We start from the raw sequence: 14,324 nt of genomic DNA, 5'->3' as shown, positions 1-14,324 counted from the left end.
ATGGAAATGATTGTGCAAGGTGAAAATTGAGGGTTCTTTAATCCCAAGAAGACAAGAATTGAACTTAGGCTGGTCAACTATGAAGAAGTAGTACAAGATGTTTTTAGAAACTTAACATTAATGCTTTGTCTAAAAGGAGAGGCACAGAGATTAGTAAGATTAAGATGTATTTTAAATTATGGAATTAAAGAACATATAAAGCATAGTCGTGAAACCATTCGATAATGCAAACTGCAGCTAATCAACTACATGGAAATTGGAAGGGTTCAAAGCACCAGAATAGCAGGTAAGAAAAGCTGTTAGACTAGGTTCAACGGAAAAGACTTACGTGGAATGAATGTGCAGTTTAGACAATTCTCTAATCTAAGAATGGTGTTTGGTAGAAAGCTTCAAGTTGTTAATGCTGCTCTATCTTTATAGTTCATGTTAATAAGAATGTTTTTAAAAAAATAACCTGAATGAACTCCAACTGGAGATTTCATGCCCCTCCTAATACTTGACTTCCTTGTTCAGCAAACGCCCTCCTCAACCACCCAGTCCTAACTTCATCCCTTTACCTTGTTATTGGTTACTGTACCTCTTTCACAATCTCAATTTTGAGCAACCTGCTTTCTAATCACCCCTCCCTACACTTCTCATTTCTGGTACCCCAAAATCTTTTCCCTGTTCTTGATCTCCAAAGTGTTAACCTTAATATCTTTTCATTGGCTCTCACCCTCCCAAAGACCTCACTTTCCTCCCCACCCAGCCTGGATTTACTCTTCATCTTTGCAATGGCTCTCTCTTTTTTTTAAATATATTTTTAATTTATTTTGAAAAGATACTTAGATTAAGTATTCACTCCCCATACCTCCCACCCTTCCCCACTTCAAAAACTTCATTCATTAGTGGGGTACATTCACTGCTATTGATGAACATATTTTGGAACACTGCCACAAATCATGGATTATAGTTTACGTTGTAGTTTAAACTCTCTCCCACTCAATTCTGTAGGTTATGGCCATATATATATAATGACCTGTATCGGCCATTGCAATGTCAGTCAGGACAATTCCCAGCCCTGAAACTGCCCCCGTATTATACCTCTTTGTCCTTCTCCCTGACTTCAGCACCTCTAGTGGCCACTGTCCACATCAATGATATAATTTCCTCCTACAATGGTTCCCATACATCTACACTCCCAACTCCCTCACTGCTCTCTGCCTGCATCACTCTAGTTTGGCTGAACCCCAATCCTGTCGAGTCCAGTCTGCTGCCTGATACCTGAACTGGGCTGGGGTAAAAACAGACGTCGTGCAGACTGACCTCATCTTAAATTCACGTCCAACAACTTCCCTAGTTCATTCACTTTCTTACTCTATTTCATACCTGATCTCTTCTCAGAGCCCCGATACCTGCTTTCTCTTGTATCAACTGAAACCTTGCTCACTTTTTAACTGAGGGAAAAAAGCAATCAAAATTCCTACAGGTTTCGGGAAACGGACTTTGGCCCAGTGGTTAGGGCGTCCGTCTACCACATGGGAGGTCCGCGGTTCAAACCCTGGGCCTCCTTGACCCGTGTGGAGCTGGCCCATGCGCAGTGCTGATGCGCGCAAGGAGTGCCGTGCCACGCAAGGGTGTCCCCCGCGTAGGGGAGCCCCACGCGCAAGGAGTGCGCCCGTGAGGAAAGCCGCCCAGCGTGAAAAGAAAGAGCAGCCTGCCCAGGAATGGCGCCGCCCACACTTCCCGTGCCGCTGACGACAACAGAAGCGGACAAAGACAGAAGCGGACAAAGAAACAAGACGCAGCAAATAGACACCAAGAACAGACAACCAGGGGAGGGGGGGAAATTAAATAAATAAATAAATCTTTAAAAAAAAAAAAAAAAAAAAATTCCTACAGGTTTCTACTCCACCTCTACCAACCCATCCACACCTGTGCCTGTACATTCTGCCTCTCTTCCTAGTACCAATGAACCTGCAGGCTTGGAAAGGGTCCTAATCACTTCTTTTTCTTTTTTTCTTTTTAAAACGTATTTATTTTTAATTTTTAATTGATACATAACAATAAAGCATAATCCCATCTAAAGTACACAGTTAGTGGCATTCGGTACAATCACACAGTTGTGCGTTCATCACTCCAATCATTCCTAGGGCATTTTCATTATGCCAGCAACAATAAAAACACCACCAAGGGGAGCTGATGCTGGCTCAAGCAGCTGAGCGCCTGCTTTCTGCATGGGAGCGACGGGTTGGGTCCGTGGAGCCTCCTAAAAACAAAAGCAAGCAAGCAAACAAAAAAGGCAACTCAAGGAGCTGATGTGGTTCAGTGACTGAGTGCTGGCTTCTCTCATGAGGCCCTGGGTTCAAGCCACGGTTCCAGTACCTCAAAAAAACCAAGCCAAATCAAACCAACCAACCAACTCACCCAAAACCTAAAAGACAAAAACCAAACAAACAAAACTCATCACCTCTCAATCTCTCTATGCTTCCCCTGCCATATATGGCTATTCTGCTTACGTCTAGTTTATCTGTATTTATATTGTGTAAAAACAGTCTTATATATGCAACATCACCGATATCTGTATTTCCCTTGAGGCTTCACTATGTTATACAGTCCCAAGTTAGGTTTTTCAGCTTTCCTTCTGTAATATGACTGTCCTTAGGCTTTCCCTTTCAGCCACTCCATCACTTCTCTTCTACTCAAGAGATATTTGGTATAAGCTACTTGCATTTGCTTCTTCAGTAATTTCCAACACTGCCTAGAATGCACAACTCTACCTGGAATTAGGGAAGACTTCACAGGTGAAGGGCACTGCCATCGTGAGACCACTCTCACTTCAGACACAGTGGCAAGTTTGGGTTTCCCAAGCCATCCTCATTTCTAACCAACTGGCTAGCATTCTGGGGTTATTTTCAAGCTCCTAGCCTACGGCCCTTGGCCCTACAACCACAAAGAAATCCATTTGGAAGCAAATCCTTCCCTAGTTAAGCCTCCAGATGAAAACCAAGCCTAGCTATATCTTGACCGCAGCCTTGTGAGACATGGGCTGAGAACCAGTGGAGCCACACCTGAACTCCAGCTCTATAGAAACTATATAATCACAAGCCAACACATTTGTGGTGATTTGTTACGCAGTAGTAGAAAACATAAACCTACATTCCCATAGGAAGCCTTCCCAACCACTGCATGAGTATGGGGGTTATTTTCATCTCAAAGCCTTTAGGGGACTGGGAAAATGGCAGGCCATAAAGACCCTGAGTAGAGCTGGATAAAAGGAACAGATTGGTTTACATTACAACCATAGAATGTTAAGATGTGGAAGGAAACTGAGAGCTCTCTTAGTACTACTCCCCGTTTACACATGAGGAATATTTAATAACTGGTTCCTGATCAGTTATTACTGGCAGAAAAGAGAAAAGAACCCAGATCTTCCTTTTCCTAATCTAGTAACTTTCCATATCATCATAAACTGTTTCATGTGCATAAATTGTATCTTTCCCCTAAAAATTGAGTTGAATGCCAAACTATGAATTTCACTTCTATCTCCTGTCATGCAAATGTTTTAATACAAATCAATTGTTACTAATACATTAAAAAACATGTTGCAACATGCAGTAATAACGAAAATAAAACCTTACCTATATGTTAACCAAAAAGCACATATGAGAAACTATGTATTTATTTGTACACCAAATGAACTGCAATAGATTTTGTTCTGGTCTGGCTTCAGAGAAAATCCTAGTAACCTCCTTTGCAGGTTAACTAGTTTTATCAGTGTTTATTTTATTAAGTTGTGTTTCAGAAAATATGATCTGATCATCAGAGTTCAGAAGTTACGTTGCAATCAAGACCTATTGTAAAAACACTTATATTTAAATTTGACATTAATCTGCTTAACTTTATAAGGTATGCTGTGCAAATATATTTTTTTCTTAACATCATCCCTAACAGCCATCTGGCACAAGCACTGGATCTCAAAGCCCAATATATTGCTTATCTAAGTTTAACAAGTGACCCCAATTACCATGCAACCTACTGAGGAACTCAAACTATAATAAGAATTCCAATATTATAAATGGCAAGGAAGAGCTATCACAACCCAGACATATGTTAAAAATCAAAGACGCCAAGGAAAACAACACATTTATTAAAAAAAAAAAAAAAAGAAACTGTACAATTTATTAAGTCCAAGAAGTTAAAAAAAGGCAGTTTGCAAGTAAATAGAAACGGGGAATCTAAGGTTGCTTTATAATCGTATTTGCTCATGTGAATTTCTAATAGCTCTCAGCTCCCCACTGGCACCTGTTGGTCCTAACCTCCCACCTCTGGCTCCTTCTCCAGAAGCATCCTTTCCTAAGATTTCTAGTCTCTTCTTTCACCTCCAGGCTTCAGCTACTGCTGCACATGATTAGTCCAAAACCCTCTCAACAGGAAGACGTGGACTGTGGTTACCACTGCTACTTTCCAGCCCCAAGGAACCCAACCTGAAAGCATGTAAAACATTAATCCCTCTGAGACTTTTCACGATTTTGAACTGCTGTTCTGATTTATGTACATTCACGAAAATCACTGTTTTCAGCTGTATCTAGACATAGAATCCTAGAGTCACATTTGAAGATATGGTCAAGGCTAGCTTACAACTTCACATGATATTACAGTAGGAATTCTAGTTGTCAGAAGAGAACCTAAACATTGACTGAAGCCTTGTTACAAGACAGTGTGCTAAAGTATTTCATTTAGTCTATATGAAGCCTCCATGAGGAAACCAGCAGAGATGCACAGTCACTTACCTAACGACACTACCCAACAAGAACCAGGATCTAAGTGCATGGAACAGGAACAGAAATATATTCATCATTTCTCAGAGAGGAAGTTCAAAATACTTGATTTTCTATACTCAAAACATAGTAACTTCTATAGACTTCTCAACCAAACTTATTTTTACCACAGGAAATGCTTTGTAAATATTTCATTTGTTCCAAAAAGACAGTAATATCTTGGTAGAGACACTTTTGGGGAGCAGACTGCTTAGGAGGTACAAGCCATAGACCACCTTTCTATCCTGCCTCCATAGGACACCATCTTGCTTAGGCAGATGTAACATTGTAGCTACATTTTAAAAAAACAAGTTTTATGTTTAAAAAATTTGATCTTCCAGCTCAACAACAGAAATCACCCTTTAAAATTAAACCTTTGAGAGGAAGTTTCTCACTTTGAGAACTAATGACTTAAATAAGGGAAGGTAGTAGCTACTTAACTTACCTATACTCCACCCAGAAAACTCACGTAATGCCCTTATTTTCTCCCACTGATAAAAGTATAATCCCAAATAGAAGAATAGGCTGGGTGAGTAGTGGGCAAAACAATTAAAGCAGCCCAGAAAAAAAAAAACAAACACTTATAAATGGGTTGAAATAAATTCAGCAACAAAGGCATGGGATTTCCCCCCCCCTTTCTCGGAGATTCAATCATTCAATGAGCACTTTCTATGTGCCAGGCAACCTCAAGACACCTAGGATAAATCACTGAACAAAATGAGGATCCCAGTCTCGGTGGAGCTCACACTCTTCCAGAGATAACATCCTTCTTCAGCTGTTTTCTCTCTCAGCATAATAACCCAAGCATTAAGAAGTACAAAACATTTTATGAAAACTTACTTGTGCCAGGTGACTTCGAGTTATTACTCTTCCCTCCTAACAGGCATGGTTTCATGTATGGCCTAGAGCATGGTCTCGGGAGACAGAGAGCCTGGGTCCACATCAGTTCCATTACTTTTTAGCTGCATGACCTTGGCCAAGTTACCTCATGGCTAAAACAAAAATAACCACCCTAACTACCCCACTGGATTATGTAAGAACATGTGGAAACTACTTAGAACAGTGCTGGCACATAGAAGACACTAAAGTATTCGCTATTATTATTTTAATCTAGCCAACCAGAGATTACAAGGGCAATGATAGGGAAAAATAACACTAACGGTTAACTTTTTAAACATTTTTATCTGGCCCATTTATTCCTTTCATTACTACTTGGTACAAAAGTTCTCTGACTTGATTGACTTTACATGATGTCCTGTTAGCTTTTCTAAAAACTACCATACATGATCTCCATATATCCCATGTAAAACATCAACTCAGCTTGGGGTTTGTATACACACATGGTTAAGAGGATTTTGATCTATTGACATTTTTTAAAAGTTAAAATTAGACTTAGACTCATTTTCTCTAAAACTGGAACAGCAATTATCTTATGAAACTTTAGCATCAGCACACCAGCACCAGCACACATGCCCTATGTAATGGCTTAGTTCTAATGCCTGATGTGTAAATAATATCTTCAGTCTCTTAAGACGTATTGTCAGTATTCATTACCTGAAGCTAATTCTCAACCCAGCTCTCACTGCATCTAGTAAAAAATACAGCCAATCATCTGAAATTGATGGCTCATTACCTTTGTTAAAGATGGGCCACATTCTTGGTTCAAAGTTTTAAAGGGTCCACAACCTTCGAAAGGTCAACGTTTTTACACCCTTACAAAGGGGAAGCATTGAGATACATCAATGTCAATAGGCACACAGGTGAATAATCTTAATCCACAGGTACAGTTCTGACCAAAACCACAGGTCCCACCCCTCTAGCAAGCTCACTCTAGACTTAACCTCACCCCTGTGTATGCTTACTATTGGGATGGTACCCCTCCACCCTCTTCTGTTTACTACTTACATGATAATAAAGGAACTCTGCTCTCAGAACTTTGATCTCTGAAAATAATGGTTACTTTGTCACTCTCCTTGGTTTGGGGTCCACCTTCAGCTTGTTCAACCTTTAATGTTTATTAATAAAAAACCTCCGTCTAGCTCCGCCCCAATTATTCATTAGCACCCTGGTGTTTTATAAAACATTAGAATTTCTGGAGATGAGTTACACAGTTTTGGACCAGAAAGCCACTGTGCTCCATTGCTTATGCAACCAATAAAACTTTTTGTAACCCGGGTGTCTCAGGAATTTGTTTTAAAGACTCATCAGGGAAAGAGAGCCCGCTTCGGTCAGGATCATACTCTCCAGTGGCAATATGGGTGCTTGGGCAAGTAACGTGTGTACCCCGACATTCCCCTCACCACCCGAGGCAACACCCTTAGGCATTTCCCAAGAGCAGCTACGACCCGCCCCTTTTTCCTGGCTCTGACACGTGCTCATGGCTTCCCGAGGTGGGAGTTACCGCATGGCCTCTCAAATACAGTGGTGGGGAATGACATGCTATCCCTCGGGAGAAGTAATTTTCGCTCATTTTCAAAACCAACTCCTAGCGCAGGAGCTTCTAGCCCTTCCCCTTTCGGAAGGAAGGGAAGGGCAAAGGGAGAAGCGTGACATCTCAGGAGGCTGGAAAACTGTCCCAAGGACACGGGCCTGGCAGAGCAGGAAACGGGCGACCTCGCGGGCCCGCGCGGGTAACCTCTCGGGTCCTGTGGGCCCGCGGAAAGGCGGCTGGGCCGTTGGTGGACCCCTCAGAGCCCTAACCTGCCCCCGCGTGGGGCGGACGGCGCACTCTGGGCCCCTCCCGCCGCCCCTCGGAGGCCTGGGCCCGCTCGGCTACCTCAGCGGACCTGGGGCCGCGCAGGCCGCACGACAGCTCCTCCGTGCACTTGCGCGTCGTTCAGCACGTTCTCCCTCCCACCTCCTGCTGAGACCGGGTAGCGCCCGGCTGAGAGCCACAGCCCGCGGGCTCGGCGCACGCTCGCCCTCCACACCCCGCCCCGCCGGCCGCGCCCACCCACCCAGCGCTCCGACCGGCCCCGCCCGTCCCGCGCCGGCCGTGCTGCACCGGAGCATGCCCGCGGCGGCACACGGAACATGTAGTCCAAGGGCAGGATGGCGTCGCTAGGCACTACGGGATAAGCCCCCTCGCGCGCGGCACCACGGGACATGTAGTTCCGCCGCGCTGGACGGCCCTACGTTCCGCTCTGCCCTGAGGCACGCAGCGGCTCCCCTACGGATGCGTAGTTCAAGCCGCGCCGAGCGGCGCTAAGTGCCGCACCCCTCCTACAGCGCCGTCCTGTGGCCGCGGACTCTCCGGAAGTGACGCAATAGGCAGCGCCGGCGTGGGTTCGCAGTTTCCGCAAACAGAACTGTGGATGGTGGTATTGGTGAGTGGAGCGGCTGGAGATCCGGCCCTTCTTTTCTCTTTGTTTTCCGCCCCTCCGCCGCCAGTGAGGAGGGAGAAAGAACACTTCGACTACGACCTGGGGTCGCTGCGCTTTAGCCTGGGCCCCAAATACCTGACTGGAGGAGTTACTCGTGCCCTTAGTCCGACGCAAAATGGATGCAACATCTGGGGTCGTGGGCGCAGATGCGCGAGTGGGAAAAGTCCCTAGCTAGAGCTGCGTTAACTCCCCGCTCGGGGGTGGGTGTTGAGTGCAAAAAAGTGTCTACCTCTTGAGCGGCGTTTGGAAACCTGAGCTGGAGGTTGAGCAAGAGAGTAGGCCGCTCAGATGACTGGAGAGGTGAACTTGGCCGAAGAATTCCCTCTTCTTTATTGCGTCATTTGGACTTCTGAGTCGGTCCCATCAGGCTGGCGGGTCTTTAGACCTTGACCTGTTTGAGTTTCGGCCCTGTGGCCCTGCGGTGCTACTCAGTCGTTCTCTGAGAAACAAATGAGGGCGAGACAACGATTGCCTCGGAGGTGGCTGGAAAGCCAAATCCAAATGTCTGTTAGGTCGTTTATTGCAGACCCATCGTTATTGTCAGATGACTGTCGTTTTACTCTAAGGTCATTGAGGGTTTTCCATTTGAAGTTTGGGCACGAGTCCCCTTTGACGCTCAGTTTTAAATACTCTTCATTTCTCCGGTGGTTGGGAATTTATTCTGACGGAATTGGTTGTGTCGTTTGTGACATCTCATCTGTTAAAATAGTGACGATAAATAAAATTGACACTTAAATCTAAGTACTTATTTTAGGAACCTCAGCTAAAGAAGATGCTTCAAATTTCTTGAATAGCAAAACGATTTCTGTATCCTTTTAAGGAAATAATTAGGTAATAATTTTAAGTAATTCTTCTGCAGATTACTTTCTGGGCCATTCCTTCTCCACGCCTTTGGTTCATATCCCCCTAGTTTGGCACCACTTGGTATTTTGTTAACCTCACACACTGAGTAGTGAAACTAATTTCCCTTGAAACCCTTTTCTAACTCAGGCCATAATGACTTGGTTTTACACATTTCCTTAAGTAACTTTATTTCTTTAAACTGTTATTCTTTTTCTTACCTCATAAACCTTTGCTTCATTTACCTCTTTGTATCTTTCAGGTTCTGTGCATTTAATCTTGAATTTGCTGAATCTCACTGATCATCTTGCCTTTGCTATCTGTTCTCCATTTGGTTTGAATAATACAGTCTAACATTTTAGTAGTGGTATACAGGATATAAAGGAACTGTTCTTAAAGGAACAGTTCATACAGTGCCTCATTGAGTGTCTTTGTAGTAGTAGTAGTTCCCTAAATTTGTGAAATACTTAATAAATAGATCACTGTAACAGTTCCTATCCAATAGATAGTTCGGTTATTTTCCTCCCCCTCCCATTTTACACATAGGGCTAAGAAAATTTAAGAGACTTAATGGCCATTCACTCTGTTAAGCTCAAGAGCTGGGTCTTAAAATTTTAGTCCAAAGTCATTTCCATTCTTTTCGCTTTCTACCCAGTTCAAACACTCATTATAAAATAAGGTTGTTATAGGTTCCCAAACCTTTTCTGATTGGGTGTCCTTACTGTTTCTGATTTTATTCAGCGTCCCTAGACCAAAAGAAATATCTAAAAATGCCATTTATTAAGTTCTTCAGTCCAAAGAATTTAATAAGCGGTTCTGCGGCTTTTTTTTTTTTAAAGCAACTTAAAAACAAAAACCATAAATCAAAAAAATAGAATATTTGTATTTAATTACTAAACTACAAATGCTTACATGTGTACCTGTTGGCTACTGCAACTTTTTTAGGCTTGAAATCAGATCCTGCTGCCCTCATTTCCTGTTTTCACCTTTATTTTCTTATGGTACTAAAAACCAAGTTGCACAAAGTTATGTCATCTTTGAGAGCTATGTATTGCAATCTACACAGTTGAAACTGATCCATCTGAGGCTAGTAGTTTCTGTGATATCTGCCAGATGTTGAATATCTCTGGGTTTCCCTTAAATTTTTAAAAATATCTTCCCATTCCTCTAGGAGTTTGTTGTTATGCCCAAGGATACCTGAGCACCTAGTTTAGGAACTGAGGCTGCAAAGCAATGACTGGTTCAATTTAAGAAACAGTAGAAATGGTACTTGTACTTGTATATCCCCACATCATTTGTCAGTTTCAATGCTGATACGGCCTTTTATGGATAAGAATGTAGAAGTTAGTACTACCACATTATTTAAAGTCTCAGCATATGTTTAGAAATAACCAATTTTTGTCATTCCAGTTGGCTTAACGAAATTTTATCATCAAGTAATCAAATATGGAAAATTCTACAAAAGCAGAGAACTATGAAAAGATCTCTTTTGAAGAGACAAAAGCATTAATAAATTCTGAAACAGAGTCTTCATTCAATGTTAATGAAACCGTAGCATCTTCTGGGACTGGGCCTTCTGAAAATGCTCCTACCTCTGGTGAAGTAGACACACCAAAAAAGAGAAAAATGGAGTTTGAAGATGATCTTGTAAAGGGAAGTTCCAGTTGTGGGGAAGATATTCCAAACAAGATGAGAAAACTTGGTGCTGAAATTGTCTTAGAGGAAAAAGGTTCTGGTGATGATGAAGGCATTACCAAAAAAAGAAAATTAGAAACTGATGATGATCTAAAAGATCAACCTTCTACTGGAGACAGGAGTCAGAAAATAAGAAAGCTAGCACTTGAGGATGTTCCTGAAAGGGGAAAAGTATGTTGAATATATTTTCTTTTATTCAAAATGTAATATATCAAATTTTATGTGGAATTACTTAATAATACTGGTTTTTGCATAATCTTAACTTAAATGTTGTATTTTTAGTAGGCTATGAACTTAACACAGCATTTAACTCATAAAATTTACTTTTTTAAAAAATTTTTTAGGAGGTACCTGGGCTTAAACCCAGGACCTCTTACGTGGGAAGCAGGTGCTCAACCACCAAAGCTATAGCTACTTCCCAAAATCACTTTTTGTTAAGGTGAAACTCTGCTAATGATATAATTTTATATTACTTCAGAACTCTCATTTGACTAGAAATTTGAGTCAGTTTTTATGGTTAGCTTTTTGTTTTTTAAGGGGATTATATGTAACATAAAATATACCATTTTAGCCATTTTTAAGTATACTTTTCAGTGGCATTAAGCACATTCATAATATTGGGTAACCACCATTTCAAACAAAAACTCTGTAACCATTAAGCAATAACTCCCTATTCTCCTCTCTGCCCCCTCACCCCCACCCCCGGTAACCGCTATTCTACTTTGCGTCTTGCCTATTCGTAATACCTCATATAAGTGGAGTCATACAATATTTGTCCTTTTTCTGTTTGGCTTATTTCATTTAGTATAATGAATTTCAAGATTCATTCATGTTACAGCAGAACTTCATTCTTTTTTTATGGCTGAATAATATTCCATATTTTGTTTGTCTACTTATATGTTGATGGACATGTGAGTTTCCACCCTTTGGCTATTTTGAATAATGTTGCTATGAAGTATCTGTTTGAGACCCTGTTTTCTGTTTTGCGTTTTTTGAGTATGTAACAGAGTGGAATTGCCAAGTTATATGTAATTCTATGTCTAACTTTTTCAGGATCTGCCAGACTTTTCCACAGCAGTTGCATCATTTAATATTTCTACCAGCAGTGTCCAAGGGTTCCAGATTCTCCACATCCTCACCACCCTTGTTACTTTCCTTTTTTTAAAAAAAAATTTTTGATAAAGTTATTCTAGTGAGTGTGAATTTGTATCTTTTGTGGTTTTGATTTGCAGTTCCCTAATTACTAATGATGTTGAGCATCTTTTCACATGCTTATTTTCTATTTGTATATCTTTGGAGAAATGTTTAAGTTTTCAGCCCATTTTTTAGTTGGACTGTTTTTTGTTGTTGTAGGAGTCCTTTTATATATTTTGGATATTAATTGTTTATCAGATTCATGATTCTACAGATACTCTCTCCCAGACTGTGAGTTGTCTTTCACTCTTGATAGTGTTTTTTGATATACAGAAATTTTAATTTTGATGAAACCAGTTTCTCTTTTTTCTTTTGTTTTCTGTACTTCAGTTATTGTATTTGAGAAACGATTGCCAAATCCAAAATTATGAAGGTTTTCCCCTATTTTTCTACCACGAGATTTAGAGTTTTATCTCTTAAATTTAGGTCTTTGATCCATTCTGAGTTAATTTTTTTGAATATGGTCTAAAGTAAATGTCCAACTTCATTCTCTTGTGTGTGGAAATCCAGTTTTTCCAGCACCATTTCTAGAACCTGTTCTTTCCCCATTGAATGGTCTAGCATTGATCATATATGTGAGGCTTAATTTCTCATCTTTCTAGTCTATTCCATTGGTCTCTGGGCCCATCTTTTATGCCAGTACTACCCTGTTTGGATTACTGTAGCTTTGTAGTAATTTTTGACATCAGGAAGTGTGAGTCTTCCAACCTTGATCTTTTTCAAGATTATTTTGGCTCTTCACATCCCCATGCCATACGAATATGAGGATCACCTTTTCCATTTTTTCATAAAAGACTGCTGGGATTTTTGTAGAGATTGCATTGAATCTGTAGATTGCTTTGGGTAGTATTGACATCTTAACAATATTAAAGCATCCTATTCATGAACATGAGTGCTTGGATGTTTGTTTAGGTCTTCTTTAATTTCTTTCAGCAGTATTTTATAGTTTTCAGTGTACAAGTCTTTCACCTCCTTGTTTAAATTTATTCTCTGATAGATGTTTTTGGTGCTATTGTAAATGTTTTCTTAATTTCCATTTCAGATCTTTTATTGTTGGAGTATAGAGCCACCACTGATTTTTGTGTGTTAATCTTGTTTCCTTCAGCTTTGCTGAATTGACTTACTAACTTTACTAATTTTCTTTTGGATTCTTTGGGAATATTCTAAATAAAGTATCATGTCATCTTTGAATAGAGATAGTTTTACTACTTCCTGTCCAATTTGGATGCCTTTTATTTCTTTTACTTGCCTATTCACTCTGGATAGAACTTCCGTTACAGTGTTGAATAACATTGATGAAAACAGCCATCTTTGACACCTTCATGATCTTAGAAAGCTTTGCCTTTTACCATTGAGTTGACATTAACTGTGAGTTTTTCATAAATGTCTTTTATCATGTTGAGAGCTTCCCTTCTAGTCTTGGTTTTCTGAGTGTTTTTAATCGTAAAAGGGTGTTGAATTTTGTTAAATGCCTGTTCTTCATTTATGTTTTTTTTTTCTTCTTTCTATGAATGTGCTGTGTTACATTAATTGATTTTTATATGTTGAACCACCCTTGCATTCTGGGGATAATGTGATGCTGAATTTATAGTATTTTCTTGAGGACGTCTGCATCTATATTCATAAGGAATATTGACCTGTAGTTTTCTTTTCTTGTAGTGCCTTTGTCTACGATCAGGGTAATGCTGTCCTCAGTGAATGAGTTAGGAAGTGTTTCTTCCTCTTCAGATTTTTTTGAAAGTTGAGAAGTATTGGTGTTGATTCGTTATATGTTTGGTACAATTCACTAGCAAGTCCATCTGGTCCTGAACTTTTCTTTGTTGGGAAGTTTTTGGTTACTGGTTCAATCCGTTTACTCTGTTACAGGGCTGTTGTTTTTTCTTGAGTCAGTTTAGGTAATTTGTGTGTTATTTTTCTTTTTTTAAGTTGTTTACCCCTTTTTTGTGTCTAAATTATTTGAGATTATTTCTTAATGTGATAAATTTAAAAGTTATACCTAGCTTTGCATTCCTTTGTTAAGGTAATTCCTTAAAGAAACTAGATAGTTTCCAATTCTTATTAGTGTACATTAATACAGTTTAGCTAAGTGGCTGCAAAAGCCTGATGTTTAGCTGGGCTCTTTAGAGCAAGGCATAGCAATGATAGCAAGTCATTTTCATCTTGGGATACCATATTACAAAGTTTCCAATGCAAAATCTGGAATGGGAGGGAAAGAGTACTTTGAATGAGTAAAATTCTGCCTCAGCCCTTAAGGGAAATGTACAGCTATTCCAGTCATGTCCTCAATGATGTGAATCCCTCAAGCAAGGCAAGCTTGTATTATAAATGTTGTTTTCAAATTTTTATTAATGGACCCCTTTTTTTCAAGTGAAAATGGTATATTCAAGACTGATGTAAAATAGGTAAAAGATAA

The 14,324-nt window shown here is 40.3% G+C and overlaps 2 protein-coding genes across 5 annotated transcripts in view; one reads left to right on the top strand and one right to left on the bottom strand.

Moving 5' to 3' along the window:
• FAM210A (family with sequence similarity 210 member A) overlaps window positions 1-7,921 on the bottom strand; it is a 45,297-nt gene extending 37,376 nt beyond the window's left edge. The window contains exon 1 of one of the 2 annotated variants that reach the window (XM_004470012.4): window positions 7,586-7,921. In XM_004470012.4, coding sequence (XP_004470069.3) covers window positions 7,586-7,906 — 321 coding nt within the window. In that variant the 5' untranslated portion in view covers window positions 7,907-7,921. The remainder of the gene's footprint in view (window positions 1-7,585) is intronic. The other variant, XM_004470013.4, reaches the window with a different exon arrangement.
• The window catches only part of RNMT (RNA guanine-7 methyltransferase), a 57,413-nt gene continuing 50,997 nt past the window's right edge, over window positions 7,909-14,324 (top strand). Inside the window, exons 1-2 of one of the 3 annotated variants that reach the window (XM_004470018.5) lie at window positions 7,909-8,125; window positions 10,433-10,888. In XM_004470018.5, coding sequence (XP_004470075.2) covers window positions 10,469-10,888 — 420 coding nt within the window. In that variant the 5' untranslated portion in view covers window positions 7,909-8,125; window positions 10,433-10,468. Of the gene's footprint in view, window positions 9,014-10,432; window positions 10,889-14,324 lie in introns of all 3 variants that reach the window. The other 2 variants (XM_058277260.2, XM_012529620.4) reach the window with 2 other exon arrangements.

The sequence above is a fragment of the Dasypus novemcinctus genome, chromosome 16 (genome assembly GCF_030445035.2).
Source record: "Dasypus novemcinctus isolate mDasNov1 chromosome 16, mDasNov1.1.hap2, whole genome shotgun sequence".
Classification (NCBI taxonomy): domain Eukaryota; kingdom Metazoa; phylum Chordata; class Mammalia; order Cingulata; family Dasypodidae; genus Dasypus; species Dasypus novemcinctus.
Note: the sequence above shows the minus strand (reverse complement) of the source record. Positions and strands in the feature narration are given on the sequence as shown.